At 60.0% G+C, this 26,438-nt stretch overlaps 1 protein-coding gene and 1 long non-coding RNA gene across 6 annotated transcripts; one reads left to right on the top strand and one right to left on the bottom strand.

Annotated features, from left to right (window-relative positions):
* Positions 1-34: 34 nt before the first annotated feature.
* On the top strand, positions 35-15,496 carry MOB3A (MOB kinase activator 3A). Of its 5 annotated transcripts, none has more exons than XM_011288078.4 (4): positions 35-418; positions 9,535-10,081; positions 12,812-13,014; positions 13,884-15,496. In XM_011288078.4, the coding sequence occupies exons 2-4, from the start codon at positions 9,661-9,663 to the stop codon at positions 14,070-14,072; spliced, it is 813 nt and encodes a 270-aa protein (XP_011286380.1). In that variant the 5' UTR covers positions 35-418; positions 9,535-9,660; the 3' UTR covers positions 14,073-15,496. The 5 variants fall into 5 exon arrangements, with proteins under 5 accessions (XP_011286380.1, XP_011286391.1, XP_011286386.1 ...); XM_011288089.4 differs by having other exon boundaries at positions 42-418; positions 14,295-15,496; XM_011288084.4 differs by lacking the exon at positions 35-418 and adding an exon at positions 4,226-4,353.
* Positions 15,497-18,913: 3,417 nt separating this feature from the next.
* Positions 18,914-24,059, bottom strand: LOC109493575. Its single transcript, XR_002147867.3, has 2 exons — positions 21,531-24,059; positions 18,914-19,327 (listed from the first exon to the last, which is right to left on the bottom strand). It is a non-coding gene; the product is annotated as an uncharacterized LOC109493575 (long non-coding RNA).
* Between the last annotated feature and the right edge of the window lie 2,379 nt (positions 24,060-26,438).

Below are 26,438 nucleotides of genomic sequence, written 5' to 3'. Positions count from 1 at the left end.
CCCGCCCCCACGCCGCGCCCCATGCCCGCGCGCACGGCACGCGCACGCGCACGCTCTTCCTTCTGGGCTGGCCCTGTCTCGCGGACCCGCTCGCGCTCCTGGCACTGCGCCAGCTCCACCGGTCGGCCTTGAGCCCCTGGCCCGGGCCAATGACGTCACCGCCCGTTTCCGGTTGCCCGGCAACAGAGAGCGCCGCGGCGGGCGGGGAGCATTCCCCTCCCCCCGCTCTAGGCCTCGCCCCCTTCGGCTCCGCTTCCGGGGAGGCCTAGGCCGGTAGCGGAAGTGGACCTGGCTGGGCGGGGCGGCGGGGCGGGCCGTGGGCGCTGTTCCTCCTGGGCGGCGGAGGGGACCGGACGGAAGACGCCGGACGCGGGGCAGGCGCGACACCCGCCCGACCGGTGGGGGCGTGAGACCGCAGGTGGGTCCTCCGAGGGACGGACGCGGGCGGCGGGGAGGCCGGGTCCCTGGGGAGCGGCGGACGCGGGCGGCGGGGAGGCCGGTCCCCGGAGAGCGGCGGATGGGAGAGCTACGATGGGCGTGAACTTTTGCTTATCACACACCCCGCGAGTCTACTTGCAGTTTCTGGTTGTGGACTTGATTCTGGACACATGGTCCCAGCCAGCTGCTTCCTCATTCCTGCCTCCTTCCACCCCACATAAAGTTCGGGGGCTCCTATTGGCCTGGTTACAGGTTCAGCGGGGAGTGGTAACAAAGGTCCCAGGCCTGGCCAACGTCAGGACAGGGCCCTGCAGTCTCCCCCAGGTCCTGACCCCCGTGCTTCCGAGTTGACACGCTCAAGACTGCTCAACCCCTGCGTGTTTGGGGTCGCCTGGGGGTGGTCTGTAATCAACAGATTCCCAGTGGGGTGCAGCAAGTGGAAGTGCCCACTGCCCCTGCCCCATTCGGGCGCCCGCCTCCTCCTCTCCCTGCTGGGGGCACCCACCTCAGACAACAGCCATGCATCACTCCAGTCTCCCCACACGTGGCTTCCTCTCTCATTCACCCCTCCAGAGCCGAGCTGTCCCGTGCCACAGCCGCTGGCCGTGTGTGGCCAGTGTGCACTTGGAACGTACCTCGTGCAAACTGGGGTGTGCCGCACGTGCCAAATACAAGCCTTGGAGACAAAGTCTGTTTAACAACAAAAAGCAAAATGGGTCTGTGACGTTTTGTGTCCGTCACGTGTCGAGATGGTATTTGGCATTTGGGGGCTAAATGCCATACGGTGTTAACAGCGACTTCACCTGCTTCCTTTCACTTTTTCGCTTTTCACTGAGTCTCCTGGAAAATTTGAAACTATGCCTGTGGCAGATGTCACATTTCTAGTGCTTTTTCTGACATCCTGTCCGCGGATGTGTATCCAACTCCTGTTTCCCAGGATTCGTTGTCCTCTGCGGCTTTAGGTGTTTCCTAAATAGAGTAAACCATTGGAAGATTTAACCAAATGCTGGGTGGATCGTAATTGAATCAACCTTACTCATAATTTTAAGTCGAGTTTATTTTTTTAGAGCAGCTTTAGGCTCACAACAAAACTGAGTGGAAGGTACAGGAAATTCCCATAGACTCCCTTTCCCCATAAACGCACCGGCGGCCCCATTATCGACATCCCCACCCAGTACCGAACGTGACGAACCACGGTCCACAGCGGACACAAGGTCACTCCTGGTGCGGCACACCCTGTGGGTCCGGACGAATGTCACGGACACCTGCCCACCACCACGGTGTCGTCCGGAGTAGACCCACGGCCCCGAAATTCCTGTGCTCCCCCCATTCACCCTCCCCCACCCCGGCAGCCGTGCCTCTGTGGTCCTGCCTTGTCCAGAACATCCTGGACTTGGAACCACCCCGTGTGTCGCCTCCTCAGCCTGGCTTCTGTCACCCAGTGCTGTGCGTCTGAGGCTCCTCCGTGTCTCTGTGCAGCTCGATGGCTTACTTTTTACTTGAACTTTCGTAAAGGAGAGAGCGCCGTTACCACACCGCTGAGCACGGTGTTCGAGTACCAGACGCCCTTAGTAACCTGACGGGTTGAATTCTAGGTACGCCTCCCTCTGTCTCAGCAGAAGCAAAAGTGGTTATTTTAGTCCCTCAGGGGCTTCTCAGAAATGCCAGTGCAGTTCCCGAATCTTTTCTGAACAGTTTTAAGTCTCTTTGTTTCGTACGTACAAATGCCCCAAAGCCAAGACAGCTCAGTGAAAAGTCAGCCTTTAATCATGCTTCCGGGCGCTGTTCTCCCTTCCCCAGCACTTCATACGGTGGGGGTTTTACAAAAATTCCCCAGGCAGCCGGCTTAGAAGTTGGGCTTTTACTCTGGGAAGTTTTAGACACGCCCCAGCTGGAGGGCCCCGTTCCTGATTTCCTAGAATTTCGAGGTCCGGATTGCTTAAGCGAAAAAGGGGAATCCAACGTCAGAAACCCGATTCTGGGAAGGAGACGGGCGTTTCTGTGTCTCCTGAGTTCAAAATAACACATCTGTGACTGGGTCACTCTGGGGGTGCGCGGGCGCTGTGGGGGCTGAGCACCGTCCCAGGCTCCCGTGCTCGATGCCAGGAACACCCCAGTCGTGACAGCCACAGACGTCTCCAGACATGGCCCACTGTCCCTGGAGACGGAGCGGCCCCAGGCGAGACCCTGGCACAGCTGGGAGCTAGGCACAGCACCCTGGAGAGAGCGCCATCTGTGAGTGGATGGGCCTGGCCTGCTGTGGACGCACTGTGTCCGTTTCAGACCAGGGTCTTCTCAGAGTCCAGTCCACATCCTGAGCATCCTGACGTTAAAAGGAAGCTTGGTCAGCCAGCTAGTGGAGTCTGCGTGGGGACGGGAGCGGAGCGGCTTCCCCTGCTGACCTGCGGGCCTCTGCTCAGTGAAAGGGCCCCTTGAAACCTCAGGCGGAGGCCTAGAAGGAAGAGGCGCGGCTCCTGAGCAGACAGCCACCCCTGGTCTCTGTCACACTGTGCTTTCTGTCCCCAGGGGACACGGTTTCGTCACAGTCCTTGTATATCTGCCTCTGTGGCGGGAGAGGCCCGGCGTCCGCAGCGGCCCCAGTGCACCCAGCACCCCCTTGAAGCGCAGGCAGTGGGCGCGGGAGTCCTGGGCTCAGATCCCTGGCCCGCCCCCTACTTGCCCTGCGATCTGCCCCTCAAAGCTCCAGGGAGGGCCCTTCCTGCCTCTCCCAGCTCCTGGGGGTCACAGGCCATCCTGGGCGTCCCTCGGCTTGCGGCGCATCCACAGTCACATGGCCGACTTCTCCGAGTGTTTGTCCGGATTTCCCGGTTCTCATAAAGATGTGTGTCCTTGGATTTAGGGCCACCCTCTCCGGTATGACTTCATCTTGACATCTGCAAAGATTCCAGTTTCCCAACAAGGGCTCACTCACAGGTGCCAGTGGTTAGGGCTTGAACATCCGTTTGGGGGGGACACGATTCCACCCATGATAGACGGGTGGGGAGTGACTGCTGATGGGCAGTCTTTTGAGGTGATGAGAACGTTCTGGAATTAGTGGTGATGATTGCACTCTTCTATGATCTTACTAAAAACCGTTGAATTGTGTACCTTAAGTTACTTACGTGTGAACTGTATCACAATTGGTTAAGACATAAAAGAACTACCAGGAGGGCGGGAGTATATAGAACCCCTCGATGGCACCCGGCCTGGAGTGATCTCTGCAAACCACTTCCTGCAGGAAGTGACATGAGGGCTGGATGCCAGCAAAGCCGCGCACCCTGGGGGGCTGGGGGCTGGGGCCACCTTTGTGTGAGTCCGGCAGGATGGCAGGTGGCCTTCCCGCTGCTCAGCCAGCGGTGGGGACACTGAGAAGACAGCGCCGGGGGTGGGGGGGGGTGGCCTTTGACAGGACAGAGCCTGGGCTTCCAGCACCTTCCAGCTGAACGAACCTCAGCCGCTGGGCCAGGAGCCGGGGTTTGCTGATCTGGAACATACGGGACTGACCTCTGAGGCTGGGGCTCTTTTGTCTGGAGCCCCAGCTCCAGGGCAGGGTCCCCTTAGCGGCAGCATGTCAGGGCCAGGGCCAGGGCAGGGTGTGGGGGCACCGGAAGGAAGTGGCAGCCGCAGCTCTGGGCCTCTTCCCCAGGGGGGAGGGGGGGGGAGGGGAGGGGGAAGGGGGTGCTTAGAGGGACTGTGTTGTGTTTGGTTTTCAGAAAAAAAGGGGGGGTGAGGAGGGTGTGGGTAGGGGCGGGGGAGTTTGTCGGCTTACCTTCCTCAGTCTAGAAGTTTCTGAGCGCCGCCACATCTCGTCTGTGGGAAGCACCAGGACAGCCCCCCCACCCCGGAGCCCTTAGCACCGAATCCCCTGCCCCACCCTCCCCTGCGCCAACCGCGGAGGTGTTCCGGGAAGAGCTGGTAATGGGACCAGGGGCGGCGGTGGGGGGGCTTCCTGGGCACCCTGGGCTCCTGCCGCCCCTCAAGGCAAAGGCACCTTCTGGGGGCCGCCGCCCCTCGTCCGGGGGTCGGGAGGGGGGTGCATGTGTTCCTGAGAGAAAGCTGTTTGCTTTTGAGGGGAATTCTACCATCAGGGAAGTTTTTTAGGAAATCATTGCTTCCACTTAAAAAACCTTCCCGCTTCCTGAGAAGAGACCGAAAGCAGGCAGGAGCCCCGTAAGCCCCCCACTGCCCTGCCCCGCCCCACCTTCCAGAACCATCCCCGTGCGTCTGGTCCGTGGCACGAAGGCGTGCAGACAGACCACCGCCCTGCGGTACCCCTGAGGCCGCACTCCCGTGTCACACGGCGTGCTTCTGCCCTGTGTCCCCAGGTGACAGGGTCTCAGCTTAAACTCCCAGAGCCATCCACGGGAGGCCCCAGGTAAAAAGCGACAGCAGGGCACTGGCGGGCTGTGTTTCTCTTGCCCCGGGATTGCTGTCCGGGGCGTAGCTTAGCCGCGGTGGATAAGGAGCCGGGGAATCAGGCGACCCACAGGAGGGGCTGCGGTGGCCCCCGTCTGGCTGGACATAACCCCCACCCTGTCTCCTCAAGCGGAAGGGAGTCTGCAGGTTGAAGACAGACCTCGAACGAGGAAGTATCTAAGCCGCGTCGTCGGAGGAGCAGAAGGTGGCCCACAGGGGATTCCTGTCCCTTGACCTGTCCCCAGAGGGGCCTGAGAGCGGCCAGGTTTGCAGTGCGACCCCTCGGGCAGGTGTGCAGGCCGCTTGGGCGTTACTGGGCGTAGGCGGGGAGCGGGTTCCGCGCCGGCGTGTCCAGCACAGGCCCACCAAGGGCGCACGGCCGGTCTGACAGAGGGTCGGGGTGGGTGTGGCTGCGCCCCGTCCTCTGAGGCGCCACCTTCCCACCGCCCAGGCCCTCCCGCTGGAACCAGGGAGGGTCGGCTGGCCCGGCCACACCCGTTCTGTGCAGGCTTCACAGGGCCGCAGGAGGGACTGGCCCTGGCCCGGAGGGGGGCCGGCACTGGCTTTGGGTTAGGCCGGCAGAGACCCAAATAACCGAGAGGGGGCCCGCCGTGGCGGCACGCGGCCGGGCAGAAAGGGTGGTGGCTTCACCCACAGCCCAGGGGTCCCGCTCTGGCCCCTCCCCCTACCCGCCGCCAGGGGATGGAAACTCAGATCTAAGTAATCGTTAACCAGGCAGCACGGAGACGTGGTCTTCTAATCCAGGGTCTCGCCCGAGGTGACTCGGCCCCCAGGGGACCCTGGTCACGACAGGGGGGCGGGGATGCCACCCCACAGGGCCCCGGGGAGACCCGGTCGGCCCGCTGTCGGTGCCGCACTGCTTGGGGGTGACCGTAAAGCCGAATCCACCAAGGCGGCCAGGAGCGTCGATGGTGCCAGAGCCCCCGGGGCCGCCCTGGGGAGGGAAGCGGACGCGCTTCTCTCCGTTGTCGCCCCGTGTCCTCGTCAGAGCACAGGCGCCTCGAGCCACCAGCCGGGGGTCATCACGGGACCTCCCTCCTTCCAGTCGTCCCGGCACCGTCTACTCTCTGTGCCTCTCGGTGGCTGCTCCAGGGCCCCGTGAGCGGGGGTTACAAGCCGCGCCGGCCTCGGTGCGAGCGAACAGGGACGCTTCAGTCGTTTAGGGCCCCGGATAGAGGCCTGCCCGTGCCCCCCCCCTTTCTCAGATCACATCCGCGTGCCTTACGCCCACTCATCGACAGCGCACAGCCCTGTGTCTTCAGTTCACAAGGCTGTGCAGGCACCTCCTCTGGTTCCAGAACATTCCATCACCCCATAGGAAACCCGGTCCCCATCAGCTGTCACCCCCACTCCTCCCCCAGCCCCCACGAGCCCATTTCCTGTCCCTGGATGGGCCTGTTCTGGATGTTTCACACCCGCGGACTCACACTCCGTGTGGCCTCTCGTGTCTGGTTCCCTCTCTGAGCGTCGTGTGTTCGGGGTCCGTCCACGGGGTGGCGGGGGTGGGCGCCTCGCTCCTGCTCACAGCCAAGGACGTGCACGTGCGCGGCGGACCCAGCTGGTTCATGTGGTCACCTGTTGATGGACGTTTGGGTTGTTTCCACTTTTTGGTGAACGTTATGAATTGCGCTGCCGTGAACACGCGTGTATGTTTCGTGTGCACGTGTGTTGTCGCCTCTCTTGCCTGTGGATCTGAGAGGCATCGCTAGGCCCCGGGGTAGCCCCGTGCTGGGCTGTTGTCCCCAGCGGTCACTGCCTTTTACGCGCACACTGGCCAGGCCCGAGGGTTCCGGTCTGCCTTTCCTTGCTGGCGCTGGTGACGGGCTTTGTGACGGCTGTTGTCGTGGGAGCGCTGGTTTCTCCGTCCCTCTGACCCCGCTGTCTCCGGTCAGCTCTTCCGACCCTGATGCTCACCTTCTGTGTTTTGCGCGGTTCCTGCGCCTTGAGCGCAGCTCAGCTGGGCCCAGAGGAGTGGTGGGGCTTTGCCTGTCCACGCAGAGGGTGGGAGGCCTCGCCAGCCACGCCGCAGACAGGAAGGGCCCGGGCCCACGGGTAGCCAGGCTGGGCTGCCGCAGTGTCGTCCGCAGCGAGTCACTGTGCCCAGGCTCGTTATGAAACTCCGCAGGGCCTGTTAACTGGTGGCTCCTGAGTCTCTTGGGGCCCCTGCGGCAAGTGACCACAGATTCCGTGGCCTGGAGCCACACACCTCTGTCACCTCACAGTTCTGGAGGTCGTGAGTTCAAAGTGGAGTGGGCAGGGCTGGGCTGGAAAGTCCTAACACCGAGGCGTGGGCAGGGCTGCCCCCCGCTGGGGCCCCAGGGAGCCCCCTTTCCCCCCTTTTCTGGCTTCCAGAGGCCCCGCATCCTGGGCCCGCGGCCCCTCCTCATCCTCCCGGCCAGCAGCACGGGGTCTGCCCATCTCTCTGCCTCCCTCTTGTGAGGACCTCGCCAGGACGCTGGGCCCCTGGGGCACCCAGGGTCACCCTGCCTCAGGGGCCTTGACAGGGTCCTCTCTGCCACGTGAAGTGACAGGTTCCCGGTCACAGAACCAGGACGGGGACGCTTTTGGAGGCCCTTATCCTTCCCACCGTCTCCTGCCCACTCACCAGGGCAGGGAGCCTGCTTCACACTCTTGCACGTCGGGTGCTGCCTCAGCCCCGGGAGCAGGCCCTGGGGACACACCGAGGACAAGGCTGACGCTGGCCAGGTGGGGCAGCTGTGAGCACGCGGGAGGGTGGCAGTGGGGTCCCTCCATGTCTGCCGCCACCTCCCATTTGGCCCCCGGTGGCCGCAGAAGGACCTGCTTGGGTGCTGGCGCCCTTCAGCTGCGAGCAATCTCTCTTTAAGTCTCGTGGCCGAGAGTCCACACGGCCCACACCGCTCAGCTGGGGCTCCCAGCTCGGCCACAGCGGGCACAGAGTCGGCCCGGTCCTGGCGAGGCAGGTGCGCAGGCCGCACGTGGCCCCAGAAATGCAGTCACCGGCTCCGGGGGCGCCTTGTCAGGGCCCAGGGTCCCGGGAGGCCCCTTCTTTCCCACGTCCCGGCAACAGAGGGCCACGGGCCGTGGTGGAGCCATGACAGCTCTAAGTGTTTGCTGGGAGCCCAGGTGCCCCCGTTGCCAGCCCGCCGTCTGGGTCACCCTCCCTGCATCCCGGGCCGCCGTGTGCACTCATCTCCGAGAGTCTGGGGACCCCTGCACCCGGACAGGTAGCGCCTGTGGTGCACGTTCTCTGCGGGGGCCGCCGTGGGGGCTGGGGGGTGAGTGGGGTCCCTGCAGAAGGGGGCTTGATGAGGGAAGCAGACGCCAGAGCCATGTGGGCCGATGGCCAAAGATGTGCCGCCCTGGAAGCCGGGAAAGGCGAGGACTCCCAGGAGGGCCGTCTCGGACCTGGAGCCTCTAGAACTTTCTGATACCACGGTTGGGCTGTTAGGAGCCCTGAGGCTGTGGTACTTTCCTAGAGCCACGTGCTGGGTCTTGAGGGTGGAGTCAGAGGAATGAGCCCCCCCTCCCCCCACAGTTTAAGGAAAGGAGAAGCTGGCGGGGGTGGGCATTTGCGGTGAAGTCGCAAGCGGTTACTAGTTGTAGGCAGCAAATGGAGGAGGGATACGGAGGGCGGGGCCGCAGGGCGGGGCCGCAGGGCGGGGCCTGGCACTTCCGCCTCTCCCCGCGCTTCCCCTTCTGCGCCTTCTGTCTGGTGAACTCCCAAGACCCCGGCCCCGCCTGCCACTCTGGCACCCGGCCTCCCCCATCGCAGCCCGGCCTTCGCTCCCGGGACAGTGTGGGGTGATGGGCAGTGCCAGGCACAGCATGGTGACTGTGTCCCGCCTGAGCGCCCGGCCTCACGTGCTCCATTGCGCTCTCTCCCACTCCCTGACGTGGGGCGTGTCCTGTCCCAGGTAACAGGACACGGAGCACAGAGAGAGGCTGGAAGAGTAGGGGGAGATGGGGCCCTCACCGCCCTGGGCAGGGCCGCGTCCCCAGAAGCCAGTGGGCGCCCATCCTGGTCCCAGCGTGGACAGACAGGACCCAGACGGGCTCATCCGGGCCTCTTAGGCAGGCCCCGTGGGGCAGCGTGTCCCCCCAGAATTCCCGTCCGTCCATTGGGAGCGCGGTTCCTGCGCATGTCCTCAGGGTGGTGACGTCTGCTCCCGGCCCTCTCCTGGCCCTGGCGGTGCTGGCCATCCTTGGTGCCCCCCCTTGACCTCCATCCTCATGCAGACTTCTCCCGTGTGTCTGCGTGTCCTTCTGCGAGGACAACCGTCATCGGACTAGGGACACCTGGATAACCCGGAGGAGCGCGTCCCGAGATGCTCAGTCACCTCCGCAAAGCACCTTTTTCCAAATAAGGTCCGTTTGCAGGTCCCAGGGATGGAGACCTCCCTTCGCCCTTGGCCGCCACTGACCTGCTGCGGTCGCCGTTGGCCGCTGCGCGGCTTTGCACACGACCCCTCCCGCTGTACAGCGGGGGCTCCGCCAGCTCTGGCTCGTCGGGGGCTTTACCTCAGCGCCTTCTGCCGAGGTTGTGGACCGTTGTGTCCACCGGCGCCCTCTCCGTGAAACTGAAAACCACGAGTCTCGGGGCCTCCCGATCCATCCCCTTGTGCTTCTGAAAGAGGGTTTCCAGAAACAGGTGACCCTTCTCCCCTTTCTGTGTTCCAGATCTCGGGGGAGGCCGGGGACGCTGTGAATCTCCGGTCCTCCGTCCCCGCGGCTGACCGCAGCGCCCTGCCCGGGGCCACTCTGCAGAGGCCTCGCCGGGGAGCACGGGCCGGGCACAGAACCACCATGTCCAACCCCTTCCTGAAGCAAGTTTTCAACAAGGACAAGACTTTCCGGCCCAAGCGCAAGTTCGAGCCGGGCACCCAGCGGTTCGAGCTTCACAAGAAGGCGCAGGCGTCGCTGAACGCGGGGCTCGACCTGAAGCTGGCCGTGCAACTGCCCCCCGGCGAGGAGCTCAGCGACTGGGTGGCCGTGCACGTGGTGGACTTCTTCAACCGCGTCAACCTCATCTACGGCACCATCGGCGACGAGTGCACGGAGCAGTCCTGCCCGGTCATGTCCGGCGGCCCCAAGTACGAGTACCGCTGGCAAGACGAGCACCAGTTCCGCAAGCCCACGGCGCTGTCGGCCCCCCGCTACATGGACCTGCTCATGGACTGGATCGAGGTGCAGATCAACAACGAGGAGCTCTTTCCCACCCACGTGGGTGAGTCGGGGCGGCCGGGCCGGGCGGGTAGGACTCGCGTTCCTACGGTCGGCCCGTCTCGAGCGGGCAGTTCAGGGGCGTTTAGTAATATGTTCGCAGATTTATGCAAGTGCTACAACTGGTTCTGGAACATTCCACCACCCTGAAAGAAGTCCCCTCCCCCAGCACCCCCTCCCCCAGCACCCATGAGCCCCCTTCCTGTCCGTGGATGAGCCTGTTCTGGACGTTTCACACGCGTGGCCTCTCGTGTCTGGTTCCCACCCTGAGCGTCGTGTTCAGGGTCCGTCCGCGGGGCAGCGGGGGTGGGCGCCTCGCCCCTGCTCGCGGCCGAGGGATGTGCACGTGCGCGGGGAACACGGTCGTCTGTGGACGTGCACGTGCGCGGTGGGCACATTGTTCTTCAAGTTAAGGACCCTGAGATGGGAGATGACTCTGGATCGTCCTGCTGCGTCCTGAGTGTCGTCACAAGGGCCCTTGTGAGAAGGAGGCAGAGTGAGATCCGACTTGAGAGAGAAGGTGGCGCGGCAGCCGGGGAGGGGGGAGGGGTCGTGGGCTTCCAGAGACAGCAAGGACACGGACTGACCCCGGAGCCTCCGGAGGGAACAGTGCCTCCAGCACCTTGACCAACAGCAGGCTAGCGACAGACTCAGAACTTGTGGCTTCCGGCATTTAAGCCGCCAGGCCGGTGATAGTTTGTTACAGTAGCACCGGGAGACTCCCTGGGACACGGCTTCGACTGTCCCCGCCAGTGTTGACACGGCATCCCCGAGCGGCAGCAGGGCAGACAGGTCTCAGGCCCGGCCCCCGGGGCCCCCTCCACGTGTGCACTCCGTCCGTCACTGTGGCCGCCAGCCCTGCTGGGACCCCAACAGGTCCCACCCGCTCCTTGGTGGGGGGTTGGCACCCTAGAGCTTGAGGCCCCAAGCCTGCCCCTCGCCACAGAAGGTGACTCCTAAGCTTACCGAACAGGACACCGACGAGAGGCAGAGAAAAGTAACTTGGCAGGTGCCTCACAGCCGTCCAGTGGGGCCCTGAGGCCTCACACGGGCCCTTGTGCTTCAGGCTCTCAGGGCCCCAGGCCCATCCCACACGGTCACATCGGGTGGGGGTCCGGCCTGGCCAGCGTCACCCTGAGGCTTGCCGGGCCCTGGCCAGGCAGGCAGAGGAAATGCTTCACGCAGAGTGGGGTCCTGTGTGCTGGGCACCCCCTGGGGCTGGGTTTGTGGCTTCGCAAGGGAAGGACAGGGTCCACGCTTCATCCCGGCTCCCGTGTGGGTTCCGTTCACGCTTGTGCGTCCGCTTGGGTCTCGAGCCACCAGCCTGTGCTCTTAATGTCGGACCAGGGGTTGCGCACTTTTCCTCGTGGGGACCAGTTGGTAAATCTCTCCGGCTTTGCCGGCCACACGGTATGTGTCTTGATGGCTCACATCTGCGTCATAGACCGAAAGCTGCTGTAGGCGATTCATAAACAAATGGGTGCACCTGTGTCCCGGTGTCCCCTTATTTCTAAGAGCAGACGGGGCCGGGTTCGCACCCCGCGGGAGAGTCCTCAGGAGCATGTGCGGCTTAGTCCTGGGAGATTCTGTGTCAGACCCATCCAGACCAGCCTACTATAAACTGCCCCCCTTCACCCAGGAACGCCCTTGGCGGCTCCCGTCCTAGGACAGAGGTGCAGCGGGGGCCGGGGCGGCCTCACACCCGGGCCCCGTGTGGGTTCGGTGCCGAGCCGGGCTCCCCGGGGCTCCGTTTGTCCGCTTGCTGTGGGCCTGATGTTCCTTCTGAGCTTAAAGCCTCTTTCCACTATGAGGGGCCCCAGCGCGTGGGGACTGCCAGCCCTCGAGGTGACCGTCCCACCGCGTGGCTTCCAGGGGCTTTCAAGGAAAGCATCTGCTCCGCAGGGACCCACAGACCGTTCGGTTTCACGTCCAGATTCGAGGGACGGGGAACGTGCACAGGCCTCAGTGAGCCTGAGCAAAGCCTCCACAGAGTCGGCCGGAACGGCCCGTTCACCACGCTCGGACGCTTGCCCATGACCGAGGGCCAGCACCATCGTTCCCCTGCCCTGAGAGGCCTCCCGGGCCCAGATACAGGGGAGGGAGCAGGGCGGCGCCCGGGACACGCAGGGTCAGGCTGCACCGGTCACAGTCCGCTCCCACTTGCCTCCGGGTAGAGGACAGACAGCCCGTGGGCCCTGCCGCGTGGGGCGCTGGCTGGCCGTCCCGCTCTCGCTGCGGCGCCGTGCTGAGAGCTTTCCCGCACCCGCATCCCGCACGCGCCGGTGTGTCCACCTGGGGGGACGTGCGCCCGGCACACGGGGGCTTCCCGCGGGGCGCGGCGTCTCTTGTGCGTCCTCTCCCTGGGCTGCTCGCCCCTCACGTCGGGGACGGGGGCCCCTGGCTCTTTCCGGTCCCGGGCACACACCTGCCCGTGCTGGCTGCACCCCGTCCGTGCCGCGGGACGGAGGGACGTGAACGGATGGGGGTGGAAGGGGCACGCGGGGGCGCCTGACGCGACCCACCGCGGCCCAGGGCAAACGAGAGGACGTGGTAAAGACGAACCGGGGGTGGGGGCAGGAGGACCGGGAGCCCATCAAGGAGTCTGCTAAGGACAAGAAGCCTCACCGGAAACCGGGCGGCGCCCACGGGCCGGAACCCGGGGCCGGAACCCAAGTGGGGTCGGGAAGGGGGGAGGTGGGGCCCCGCCCCCCTGAGCCTCTCGCCCCGCCCACAGGCACGCCGTTCCCCAAGAACTTCCTGCAGGTGGTGAGGAAGATCCTGTCGCGACTGTTCCGCGTGTTCGTGCACGTCTACATCCACCACTTCGACCGCATCGCGCAGATGGGCTCTGAGGCGCACGTCAACACCTGCTACAAGCACTTTTACTACTTCGTCAAGGAGTTCGGCCTCATCGACACCAAGGAGCTCGAGCCGCTGGTGAGCGGGCCGGGACTGGTGGGCGGGGGGACGCTGGGGTCCCGGGCTGGTCCGCAGGGCCCAGACCCCCGGCTTGGCGGCGGCCCCCCCCGCGGCTCCACTGCCCGAAGTCAGCAGAGGGGAGCGGAGGGGGGTTCTTTGGGCTTGGGCCCAAATTTGTGACGCAGTGACACTCGAGTGGAGTGGGCCCCCAGTTCGGGTTCCTGGCAGGCACACGGGACCCCCCCCCCCCCCCCCCCCCCCCCCGGGCTTACTTTTGGTTCTGGCTGCTCTGTGCCCCCCGCTGGCGGGCATGGCGGGGATGCGGCTGCCGTGCCCTTGGGGACCCTGGGGAGGTGACCCTGCAAACACCAGCGGCCCGGTGGCCGGGCCCGGACATCCCAGTCTCCCCCACCCTTGTCCTCACTGCCTGGCTGGAGACCAAGCAATGATTTCTTTCTTTCTTTCTTTTTTTTTTTTTTAATGTTTATTCGTTTTGAGTTCGAGGCAGAGCTGGAGTGGGGGAGGAGCAGAGAGAGAGGGAGACACAGAATCCAAAACAGGCTCCAGGCTCCGAGCCATCAGCACAGAGCCCTGCGGGGCTCGAACCCACAGACCGTGAGATCGTGACCTGAGCTGAAGTCAGACGCTTAAAGGAGGCTCAGTTTGTTCGTTTGCTCGTTCATTTTCATGTTTACGTATTTATTTTGAGAGAGAGAGGAAGTGGGGGAGGGGCAGAGAGGATCCCAAGTAGGCTCTGCCCGGTCAGCGCAGAGCCCAGTGTGGGGTTCGATTTCACGACCACGAGACGCTCACGACCTGAGCTGAAATCAAGAGTCGGATGCTCAACCGAGTGAGCCACCCAGGTGCCCCGATTTTTTTTTTTTTAGCTTCGTGCCTCGATACCCTCATCATTTCTCCCGTGTCGATGCTTCCAGTTCTTTCTGGGGCCAGCGAGACTTCCCCAGGCCGTGTGTAAAGGCCGTGGGCTGGTGCTGATCTGCCCGCTGCTCCTGCACACCGAGGCTCCCGGGGTCCTGCCGTCGCGCGGAATGTGGCAAGACGTCTTCGTGCCTTAGCGTTTACGCGTTGCCGCGGCCGCTCTCCCTCGACAACACTGCCTTTTTGGCCCTTCACAGAATGGCTTGGGCCCCCCTCCCCCACCCGGTTATCTGTCCCGTTGTTCGTAAGGTTTGGCGAGAAGTGAAGCCCGCGGGTCCCTTGAGACCGGATCTGCTTTCCTGGGGTGTGGTTTCTGTCCTTCTCCTCTCGATACCTGACGTCCTGCTCGTTCTTAACAGAAAGAAATGACCGCACGGATGTGCCACTGAGCGCCGCTCGGCCCTGAGGCCACCGAGGCAGTGCCCAGGGGACACTCTAGCCTGAGGGCCACGTCTCCGGAACATGGGCCCGTGCTTTCTAGAAAGTCCAGCGAGTGATCGGAGCTCCATGCTGTCGCGGCTACGCTGAGCGCCGGGGTCGAGTCCTCCCCGATCCCAGATGCAGCAGCTGTGGGTCTGGCCACCCTGAGCCCGTCTCCTCGGCCAGCATTGAACTTGGACTCCGTGGTTGTATGTGCGGGGCACCTGGGAAAACCCACTGTGTTTGTAAAGCACTTGCGTTTGCCCAGTGGGCCCGCACGGACCTGTGCCCTGCGGGCAGCCGGCGCCTGGGAGCCCCGTGTCTGCTTCACGACAGGTACGACAGGGACCCCGCAGCCTGCCTCCCGGCCCCCCCGGACCCCTTCGTGGATCATGAAAGATACGATTTTTCTTTTCCTATACGTGAGCCTGCCTTCCCCTTTAGAAAAATATCCCCTCTCCCGTGTGGACAACACAGGATGAGTCCCCTGGAACCGCTCTCCTGGGCGGGATCTTTGAGTCTTGCCAGATGTTAGCTGGCCAAATGTCCTCCTGCAGAGCCTGCCAGCTTCACATCAAAACCCTCTGTTTGCGTGGCCCTGTGTGGCTGTGGGATCCGAATCCCACCACTGTCTCCCACGGGCCCTGGGAGGGGTGGCCAGGGCCCCGTCGGGGGCTGCACCGACGTGACCACGGGAAGCCCCGTTCTGCCCCGAGTTCGTGCCTCTGCCTGCCCACACATCCTCCGTGGCCTCTCGCTGTGGCTGCCCTTCCAGTGTGGACCGTGCCGACTCAGTACCTCTGGGTGTCTGGGATGCTCGCAGACGTGAGGGGCACCGTCACCCAACACCGAACAAGTGCAATTAACATGAGCTCGGGCCTCGGTCCTTCCGGAAGCCTCCGGGGCCCAGCTCAGCGGGGGGCCTGGCAAGACAGCCTCCCAGGACGAGGAAACTGTCCAGTCGAATGTCGCCCCTTCACATGCAAGACCACAGCCAAACCGCAGAACCACTGTGCGCCCCAGGGTTCCCAGCTGCTCCCGCCGTGCGGCCAGGCCGGGGACGGTGGCGGGGACCCTCTGCATCCTCCCCGCCCACGGGTGTTCCCACCCGAGCATCAGAATAAATTGTGCCATTTTTTTACCCGCGGCTGCTGGTGGTCATTTCCATTTTCCTGGTGGGGGGGGGGGGCCGGTGTTGGGACATGTCACGGCCATTGTCCCCAGGGTGCCCTCATCCCCAAGGGGCGAGGGATCCTAGATGTCACGATGGCCGGTGGCCCGCCAGAGTGCCCCAGATAGGTAAACAGACGCACGGGCTATGGGTGAAGTTAGGATTTCATGGGGTGGTGAGGATGGAAGTTCCCGGAAAACAGGCTGAGAACCGTGGGGAAGGCACGTGCTCTGTCCCCCGTTTCTGTTTCGTCAGTTGTCGCCAGTGCTTAGGCACAATTTTAACTCTGCGTTTCTGCTGTGCGGGAGAAGGAGCCAGAACATGTTGAACCCACTGCAGCGTGATAGGGCAGAACCAGCCAGGAGTTTTCTGGGCAGCCAGCTCTGAGCAGACACCTGAGTCATTCACCCCGACTGCTCGCTCTTCTGTGCAAGATGGGGTCCCTCTCCAATGCACGTGCCCCGGTTCCGGGGCCCCCAGACGTGGGTCTCTGGCAAGTGGGAGCAGACGGAGCGGCGGTGGGTAGGGCTGCGCAGGAACCGGGGCAGGGCTGGCTTCTCGCCCCTAGAGGGCGTGCTGTCTCCGTGGGAATTGAGCGGCTTCTCGGGAATCACGTTATCTGGAAACACCTTCTAAAGGAGCCATGGTCTCCTTACCCGTTGACTTTGCAAATGCACCACAATTTCCAGAAACAGCTAAAAATTTGGGAGCTGTTATTGTCATTTGTAATCACCCCCAAAGATGTCCCCTTCCTCGTCCTGGGACCTGTCGCCTCATGGCACAGAGGGGACCTTGTCAAGGTCCCTGAGGTGGGATGACCCTGGGGTTCTGGGGGAACCGGCCCTGCCCACACCTGGGTGTAAGGACTTCTGAGCCCAGAACCGTCAGAGAACCATCGTGTGTGGCCTTAAGACCCCCCCCCCCCCCCGCCTCGGGCTGCTGGGAACGCAGGGATCTGAGGCCAAACGGGGTGGGTGGTTCACGTCAAAACCCCAGAAGCTGTCCAGCCGGGAGAGGTAATGGGGGGCCAGGCATTGGCATGGAAATCTGGTCAGACGGGGAGGACAAGGGAGGGCACGGTGGGGCTGCTCGGACAAGACCGCTGGCCGAGCCCCCTCCTGGCCAGCGGGGACTCCCAGGAGTGGTGGGAATCTACATCATTCCCGCGGAAACGACGCAGGAGGCAGCCTCTGGTGTTCATGAAGGAACGTTCTGGTAATTCGGGAACAGCTGGGCGAGGCCACCTCAGAAGATCAGGAGCCCCTGTCACTGGCAGTCGCCCCGGGGCAGGCTCTACCCCTCAGAACCCCCTCCTTAGTTGCACCAGCCCTCGCCAGAGGCCTCCCCAGGCCCTGTTGCTTTGCAGCGATTCCTGAGGTGGAAGCAAAGTCAAGGTGGGAATGACTTGGATCCTTTCTTCGTCCTGAAAACCGACCGTGAAGTACTGGACCGAGATGCTGGTTCTGGTCTTGACCACCAAGTGGAGAGGCAGGTGGGGGCCACGGAGCGGGGGCAGGCCCAGGGTGATGCAGACGGACAGGCGGTGTGGACAAGCCCAGGCACGCACCGTGCAGGTGCCCCATCAGTTAACCGATGCCTCCTGGTTGTTGCCGTGACTTTGGCGACAATAAATTCTCTAGTCAGATCTTTATAAATATCCCCGATTGTGGAGACAGGTAAAAATGCCAGGGTTGGTGTCTGTGTGTGTCAGAGGGCATTACCCTGGAGGACATTTTGATGAGTTGGGGAGTACCCTGCAGAAAGGGGGCACTAATTTACATCCCCATCTACACAGGTTCAGGGATCCCACTTCCTTACATCCTCCCCAAACTGGGTGTTAGGCCACGTGTCATTACCTATTTGATAGGAAAACACTCTCACCGCACGTCGACCATTTATATTGCCAACGTATATCCTTTGTCCTTTTTTCCACCGGAAAGTGGTCTTTTCTTATTGGTTTCTAAAAACTCTTTACATGTTGGGTGTAGAGACCCTTTAATAATACTTGCTTATAAAAGCTTTTTTGCATATAATTTGTCATATATATTACACAAATTTCTCCTGGTTTCTTGTTTAACTTTATGATCATTTCAACATACTTTTTTTTTTCTTCTTTACCAGCTTTCACATTTTTGGTCATTCTTTTCCTCGACGTTTTCTGCCCTTAGTGACAAGCTTACAAACTTGGGCTGGGGAGGCCGTTATGTAAATATTCACCTCTGTTTTCTTCTGGTTCTTCATGGTTTTCCTCTTTTTTTATTTTGTAGATGTTTATTTATTTATTATTTGTTCGGGGGGGGGGGGGGGCGGGCAGAGAGAGACAGAGAGAGAATCCCAAGCAGGCTCCGAGCTGCTGGCACAGAGCCCGATCAGGGCTTGATCTCACAAACTGAACCGTGCAATCATGACCTAAGCCAAAACCAAGAGTCAGATGCTTAACTGACTGAGCCACCCTGGCTCCCTGTTTTGGGTTTTTTTTTTAATGTTTATTTATTTTGAGAGAGGGACAGCATGGAAGGGGAGAGAGAGAGGGAGAGAGAGAATCTCAAGCAGCCTCCGAGCTATAAGTGTAGAGCCTGAAGCAGGGCTCAAACTCAGGAACTGTGAGATCACGGCCTGAGCCAAAACCAAGAGTCAGATGCTTAACCAACTGAGCCACGCAGGTGCCCCTCTTCTTTTCTCAAATATTAAACGTTAGATAAACTTGAGAGTTTCATTTCCACGAATGGTGTGAGGTAAGGCTCTAGAGACATTTTTATTTTTTTTAATGTTTATTTTTGAGAGAGAGAACATGAGCAGGGAAGGGACAGAGAAAGAGGGAGACAGAACCCAAAGTAGGCTCCAGGCTGTCAGCACAGAGCCCGGCACGGGGCTCGAACTCACGAACCATGAGATCACAACCTGAGCCGAAGTGGGACGCTTAATCCACTGAGCCACCCCGGGCGTTCCGGAATTTTTATTTTTTAAATAACAAGGAACCCCTACTGCAGCACAGAGTGGCCCTTCCGCACAGATCAGGAGTGCTATGTATTTACACGGGGCTCTTTCTGGGTCTTCTAGCAGTTAGCTGCCTCCAGCTCCAATTTTATTTTTTTTAAGCCATTTTTTTTTAATTTTTTTTTCAACGTTTTTTTATTTATTTTTGGGACAGAGAGAGACAGAGCATGAACGGGGGAGGGGCAGAGAGAGAGGGAGACACAGAATCGGAAACAGGCTCCAGGCTCCGAGCCATCAGCCCAGAGCCTGACGCGGGGCTCGAACTCACGGACCGCGAGATCGTGACCTGGCTGAAGTCGGACGCTTAACCGACTGCGCCACCCAGGCGCCCCTCCAGCTCCAATTTTAATGTACCTTATAAAGTTACAATAATGGTTGTATCTGCCAATATAAATTCCTCGTTGTTGTTTTTTAATATTTTCTGGACTATTCTAAGTATAGATTGCCGATGGACTTTAAAATTCCTTTCAGTTCCAGAAAACTTGCTTCTGTGATTCTGGTGAAAATGGTTAATTTGCATAATAATGTGGTTCCAGGTTCATTCTGGAACATAGGTCGATCCCTGCGGTCCCGCGTATCTCTCCATTTACCCCGGCCACACGCGTCCCTCTGTCATTTCCAGCACTCAGCACCTCTGCACACTGCATTTTCCTTTCTCTTTTCTTCATATGGTTTTAAAACTTGAGGGGCGCCTGCGTGGCTCAGTCAGTTAAGCATCCGACTCTTGATCTCAGCTCAGGTCATGATCTCACGGTTCGTGAGGGTCAAGCCGCGTGTCGGGCTCCACAATGAGCATGGTGCCTCCTGAAAACAAATGACACACGTGACATACTCTAAAATTCGCCATTTTGGGGAATGCAAGCTGGTGCAGCCACTCTGGAAAACAGTGTGGAGGTTCCCCAAAAAACTAAAAAGAGAACTACCTACCCTACGACCCAGCAATTGCACTAGGCATCTATCCACGGGATACAGGTGTGCTGTTTCGAAGGGACACATGCACCCCCGTGTTTATAGCAGCACTATCGACAAGAGCCAAAGTCTGGAAAGAGCCCGAATGTCCATCGGTGGACGAATGGATAAAGAAAATGTGGTATATATATATATATATATATATATATATATATATATACACAATGGAGTATTACTCGGCAATCAAAAAGAATGAAATCTTGCCATTTGCAACTACAGGGATGGAAAGACAAATCATATGACTTCACTCATATGAGGACTTTAAGAGACAAGACAGATGAACATAAGGGAAGGGAAGCAAAAATACTATAAAAACCGGGAGGGGGACAAAACGTAAGAGACTCACAAATATGGAGAACAAACTGAGGGTTACTGGAGAGGGTGTGGGAGGGGGGTGGGCTAAATGGGGGAGGGGCATTAAGGAATCTACTCCTGAAATCATTGCTGCACTATTGCTAATTGGGATGTAAATTTTAAAAAACTAAAAATAAAATTTGAAAAAAACTTAAAAAAAAGAAAAAAGTAAAATTCGCCATTTTAAAGTAGGCAATTCAGTAGTTGTTAGTGCACTCAGAGTTGTGCGACCATTAACATCAAATTCTTGAATATTCCATCACCCTAAAAAAAAAAAAAACTGTCCCTATGAGCTGTGGCCCCCATCCCACTCCACAGCCCCTGGCAACCATGAATCCATTTTCCGTCTCTGTGGATTTGCTTGTCCTGGACATTTCATATCTGCACGTTTCTTTTAAAGTTAATTCCCAGTTATTTTTGGTTGTTACTATGAATGTTTTTCCATGACGTCCTTTTTCCCATTGTACTTTCTAAATGATTATGTCTGACATATAGAGGAAGCCTCTTGTTTTTGGAACTGATTTAGTAACTGGCTTCTTAAATTTTAAGTTGATTCTCCTGCAATTTCTAGACAGAGATTCACATTTGCAGACGATGTGAATTGGATCTATTCTTTTTTTTTTTTTTTTAAAGACTTTATTTTTAAGTAATCTCTACACCCGACACGGGGCTCAAACTCATAGCCCCAAGATGAAGTCACATGCTCCACCGAATGAGCCAGCCCGGTGTCCCTGAATATATTCATGTTTTTAAGGCCAGAATCCGTAGATACTATTTCACAGATGATGATATTGGCAAAATTAAGTTCAATATGCTTATATGTACACACATAGTTTATATACATACACGCACATAGTTAGCCACTAATAAAATGAAAACTAATATATATCCTTTCAGATTAACTAGAGAGACAAAGACAGGATAAACATCATCTACAAAAGAACGAAAATTCGGAAAACAGCAAGGATGAATACTTTAAAGCAAGCGCCCAAGACTAGCTCACGACAATATTAAACACATCAGCCACCGATCAGGATTGGCTACATGGAGCCCGCTGTCCGTTTTTGTAGATAAAGTTTTATCGGCACACGGCTCCACTCATTCATTTGCCTGTGACCTAGGGGGCTCCTGCGCTACGGTGGCAAAGCCAAGCGGCTGTACAGGGACCCCTAGCCCCACAGAGCTGAAAATAGCCACTACCGGCTATTAGGGAAGTTTGCCATCGCCCGATGACAAAAGAGACACAGACTGATTCTCCCGCGAGCACAGAAGAACCTCACGTAAGACTCAAAGCAAAATCTTCACACTTTGTTCTTTCCAAACACACACAGTGATGATGGGGGCACAACTCTGAGTATCCGACAGCCCCGACCTGTGCACTTGAAACGGGAGAATCTCGGGGCACCTGCGTGGCCCGGTTGGTTGAGCATCCGACTTCGGCTCAGGTCATGATCTCGCGGTCCGTGAGTTCGGGCCCCGCGTCGGGCTCTGGGCTGACAGCTCAGGGCCTGGAGCCTGCTTCGGATTCTGTGTCTCCCTCTCTCTCTGCCCCTCCCCCGCTCACACTCTGTCTCTCTCTCTCTCTCTCTCTCTCTCTCTCTCTCTCTCTGAAAAATAAGTAAACATTAAAAAATTTTTTGTTTTAAATAAAGTTACTTTTAAGTGTTTTCACCCGGAGGCTCACCTGGGAATGCACCTGCTTGAGGTCCCGTGGTTGTCGGCAGAATTCGGCTCCCGGCAGTTACAGGACTGAGGGCTGCAGTCTCTTGCTGGCTGTGGGTCAGAGGCCACCCTCGGCTCCCTGCCCCATGGGCCACTTCAACACGGCCTCATGCTTCATCAGAGCCAGCAAGTGAGAGACTGGGCCAGACGAGGTAGTTGCAGCCGTTCATCCCAAGAGACAGTACTGCTGGAACATTCTAGATGTTTCCTCCTGCACCCACCTGGGGAGAGTCTCTCTAGACCGGGGTCTGCCTTCCCCTCCCCCACCCCCACCCCCAACGACGTTCAAGGCTGGATCGTTCTCTGGAGGGCGTCCTGGGCAGTGTGGGGTCAAGCAGCATTTCTGGCCCCACCCCCTCGATGCCAGGAGCCCCCAGTGCGAAGACCACAGATGTGCAGACGTGGCCCCTGCCTGGACAAGGTCCCCTGGGGCGAAACCACCGCCAGATACAAAGGCTGTAGGGGACGTTCCTGACCCGGGGTGCCGGTGTCTGCCGCGTCGCTGGGGAGCGCGGAGACCGCAGCCGACGTCACACCCTCCCAGCCATGTCTGTGCGCACACGATCCGACGTTTCTTGTGAGCGAGGCGTTTTCTCGAATGCCTGGTCTCCTGTTGCCAATCGTGTTCAAAAGCGTGGTCCGGTGCTCAGCTCTCGATCTGCAACGTGGCAGCCTCTCACGCGCCCGCTGGCCTCTTCCGCGTTCACGCAGATCTTTGCCTGCGGTGACCCGCCGCGGCCAGGAAACGTGCCAAGCGCTGGCCGGCACTTGTGGTCATCTGCTGTGCGTCCCATCCGGGTTAGCAGGGCAGCAGGCGGCCCTTCGCGCCCGCCCAGTGCTGTCAACCCCTCGTCCCCGGTCACCACGCGCCATCACAAACCGCCACCGCGCTGGCTTCTGTCGTGGTCAAACATCTCTACTGAGGTGTCACTGACATGCCATACAAGTCACCCAGTCGAGGTCAACAGTTCGGTGGCATTTGGCACATTTGCAAAGTTGTGCAATCATCACCTCTATCCAGCTCCCGAACATTCTCACCTAACAGAAACCTCATCACCACCCGCCGGCACCCCCTCCCCCGGCCCCGGGCCCCCACGAGTCCCCTCCCCGTCCGTGGATGGGTCTGCTCTGCACGTTTCACACACGTGGACTCACACCCCGTGTGGCCTCTCGTGTGTGGTTCCCTCCCTGAGCGTCTTGGGTCCGGGGTCCGTCCTCGGGGCGGCGGAAGTGGGCGACTCTCGCGCCTGCTCGCGGCCGAGGGACGTGCGCGTGCGCGGTGGAGGCACCTGAGGGGCGTGCGCGTGCACGGTGGACACGTCACGTGCAATTGTCAGACGTTGGGGCTGTTGTCACCTCTGCTGTCCCCAGCCACAGCAGAGTTTTGTGCAGGTCTGCTGTTTTGAAGCCACTGTTTACACTACACTCTGCTGACCTTCCGATGGCACTGCCGGTCACCACCCAGGGAGGGGGGTGCGTTCCTAGATATTTCTGGAGCCATCTGCCCTTCTTTCCAAAGACAGTGGATGAAAAACAAAACCAGCTGCTCGGCTCTGCCCCTCCCTGCTGTGGGCCTCCCGTCCCTAGATGGGGATGCCGTCCGCAGGAAGGCCACCAGGGACGACAGCCTGGAGACAGCTCTGTCTGTCCCCGGGGGGGGCTGGTCCCCGCCACCTTGCCGCCCAGCCCCAGGCCTGTCTGAGCTTCAGTCAGATGCCGGGTTGACCTGGATTTCACACTGGTGACACTTGGCACTCTCCAGCACTTTGCTGGAAAGTGGCGATATAGTCAGGTGGCCACCCTGTGTCCCCCACCCCGGGACCTCCACCCGGGACTTACCAGCTTGCTGATTTTCCCTCTCACTGGGCACCGGACCCCCAATCCTGACCTCAGTGGGGGATGGGTACAGGGCTGGCTGGGACCCCACAGCAAGGTCCCTGGTCCATCACGGCACAGGAGGTGGCCACGAGCCCGGGGTCCCGGCAGACACCCTGCATCTGCTCGCCCCTCGGCCCTTTCTCCGCCGTCCAGCCCATTTCCTCTCTTTGTGTGAGCAGATCTTCCTGACTGTTCTCTGCGCGGCTCTGGGAACAGCTGTGAGTTCCAGCCACCTGGCCAGGCCAAGGCCAGAACAGGCATTTTGGAGGGAGTCCTGGAGGAGAAGTCCAGAGCAGGGGGACCCCACCGCACCCTCTGTTGAATGAACGTACTCTGTCAGTCCAGTCTCCAGAAGCTTCCAGGGAAGATGTGCTGCTCTGTCACAGCAGCAAGGGGAGGCTGGTGCAGGCTCATCCCTAAGGATCAGCCTGGGGGCAGGGCACGGTGTCCTGGGCCCCTGTAACATACCACCAAAACTTGGTGCCTTAAAACCACACACATTCTGGGGCGCCTGGGTGGCGCAGTTGGTTAAGCATCCGACTTCAGCCAGGTCAGGATCTCGCGGTCCGGGAGTTCGAGCCCCGCGTCGGGCTCTGGGCTGATGGCTCAGAGCCTGGAGCCTGTTTCCCATTCTGTGTCTCCCTCTCTCTCTGCCCCTCCCCCGTTCATGCTCTGTCTCTCTCTGTCCCAAAAATAAATAAACATTGAAAAAAAAATTAAAAAAAAAAAAAACCACACACATTCTGGGGCGCCTGGGTGGCTCAGTCGGTTGAGTGTCCGACTTCGGCTCAGGTCATGATCTCACGATCCGTGAGTTCGAGCCCCGCGTTGGGCTCTGTGCTGATGTCTCAGAGCCTGGAGCCTGCTTGGGATTCTGTGTCTCCGTCTCTCTCTCTGCCCCTCCCCAGCTCACGCTCTGTCTCAAAAATAAATAAACTTAAAAAGAAAATAATAGTGGTGTGCTTTCTTTTTTTAATTTTACTTCATTTTGAACTAGTTCTAGACTAAACAAAATTTGCAAAACTGAGGGTTTCCAGGTACCCCCACCCAGTTTCCCCTAAAGCTGACATCTTACATGGCCAGGGAACCAGGCTCAAAGCAGGTCGTCCCAGGTAGTGGTGTCCAAGGGGGCTGAGGTGAGGGTGATGCAGGGACAGGAAGGAAGGCCACCAGGGGGGGACTGGGTCCACCCCCCAAAGCCTGACTTGGACCAGGGCTCTGCCCTGCTGTCCTTCTCCCCAAATCTGTGGGTCCTGCCACCTCTCCAGATGCCAGTCCCAGTCTTTGAGAGCAGCCTCGGCAGGGGCCCTGGCCGCAGACATCTCCAATCCCTGAAGGCCACCTCGGGGGACACTCCAAGCTGGGGGCACAGAGGCTGGTGAGTGGTTTGGGTAACATTTCAGCGGCTGTCTGCACCCAGGATCAGCCAATGTCACTGCTTACCCCTGATTTGTGTTTTCATTGACCTGGACCAGTTGAGAGAAAGGAGGGCCGGTCCAGGGTGGAGGGACACTGTGGCCATGGACACCGGCCCTCAGAGCCCATGGGGACCAGATGTTCACCACCACCCCTTTGTTTTCCGCTGTCGGATACAGGGCTGGAGGGGATACTGCCGGAGACCTAAAGCCCAGGGGAACCAACCTCCCGAACCCTGCAGGTCAGGAAGGGGTCCTTGTAAAGGCAGTTTCCTGGCCCCAGGATTAGAAGGGTGGGCGCAGGGGCCCAAGCCTGGGGACAAATAAGGTTCCCAACTGCGGTGTGGCTTTCTGAGGGCGTGCTTGCCCTAAAGCCGAGGAGCTTGGGTGATCCTCATGCCGGAGGTGCCTGAGGTCTAGGTGCACACCGTGGCGCCGCATAAATGCGGGGATTCCCTTCCAGGGAGCAGCGGACTCTGGATGCTCCGTTCACGTGCCTCTGATATGCGCACCTGAGGAAACTGAGGCACAAGGAAACACCCCCCCACACACACACCCCGGGGCCGGCCCTCGGACCCTCACTTTGGGGTCGCGCCCTCGGGGCAAGCAAAGCGGGAAAGATGTGCGCGGTCCCTTTAAAAGGAGCGCGGCCCTTCTTGCGCGACCCAGAGGAGAACAATCCCATTGGCTGAATTGTGGGGCTCAGCCACGCCCCCCGCGCTCAGTCCTTGGAATCCTATTGGCCCAGCTCCAGGGCCCATCTTCCACACCCAGGGAGCCTGGGCACCGCGCCAGGCTGGGTGACGCAAACGCGTTGCCCGGCAACCGCTCCCGCCTCGGGGCAGAGGGGCCCAGCGCCGGAGCTAGGGCGCAGGCGCGGCCGCAGCGAGTTCCCCTGGGCGAGCGGCCTAGACTCCGGAGTCCACCCCGCCCGCCCCTGTCGGCGCCCTCGCCCCCCCCCCCCCCCCGCCACCCCGGGGTCCCGACGTGCGGATGAGCAGGAGGAGGGACCCTGGGGGCGGCAAGCCCGGCGGGGGTCACGGCGTGGGAACGGGCTGGGCGCCGCGGGCGTCCGGCTGCAGAGGGCGAGGAGGGTCCAGAGGCGCCGGGTCACAAGTCCCGCCGCGGATCCGCTCGAGCTTTTAGCAGCATTAGCAAATCCAGCCCTGGGGGAGGGCATTCCCGGAGGCTGGAGCCGGGTCCCTGCACCAGCCGCTTTCGGCCACAGGCACCGGCCCGGAGTCCAGACTTCCAGCCCCCTCCTGCCTCCTGGACACATCGCCACTGTCCTCCGCCCTCTCGGCCAGGTTTGCCTCCTGTGGGCCTAGCTGGACCTGCCTCACTGTGCTCATCTGCAAAATGGCACCGCCAGGCGTCAATGCCTGTGTGAGCCTCCCAGGACTACTGTAAGAATGACCAGTTTCGGGGGCTTAAAATGGCAGAAATCTATTCTGTGACACTTGTGGAGGTCGGGAATCCCACACAGGACTCGGGCTAAAAGCCAGGTGAGGGCTGTTTCCTCCCGAAGGCCCAGGAAGACACGTCTCCCACCCCCCCCCAACACCCCCCCCTTCCCC

The sequence above is a fragment of the Felis catus genome, chromosome A2 (assembly GCF_018350175.1).
Source record: "Felis catus isolate Fca126 chromosome A2, F.catus_Fca126_mat1.0, whole genome shotgun sequence".
Classification (NCBI taxonomy): domain Eukaryota; kingdom Metazoa; phylum Chordata; class Mammalia; order Carnivora; family Felidae; genus Felis; species Felis catus.
Note: the sequence above shows the minus strand (reverse complement) of the source record. Positions and strands in the feature narration are given on the sequence as shown.

Coding starts and splice junctions, on each gene's coding strand:
- MOB3A (XM_011288078.4), top strand. CDS start 9,661: ATGTCCAACCCCTTCCTGAAGCAAGTTTTCAACAAGGACAAGACTTTC. Junction 10,082..12,811: donor GCTCTTTCCCACCCACGTGG/GTGAGTCGGGGC, acceptor CCCCGCCCACAG/GCACGCCGTTCCCCAAGAAC. Junction 13,015..13,883: donor CCAAGGAGCTCGAGCCGCTG/GTGAGCGGGCCG, acceptor TTTTTTTTTTAG/CTTCGTGCCTCGATACCCTC.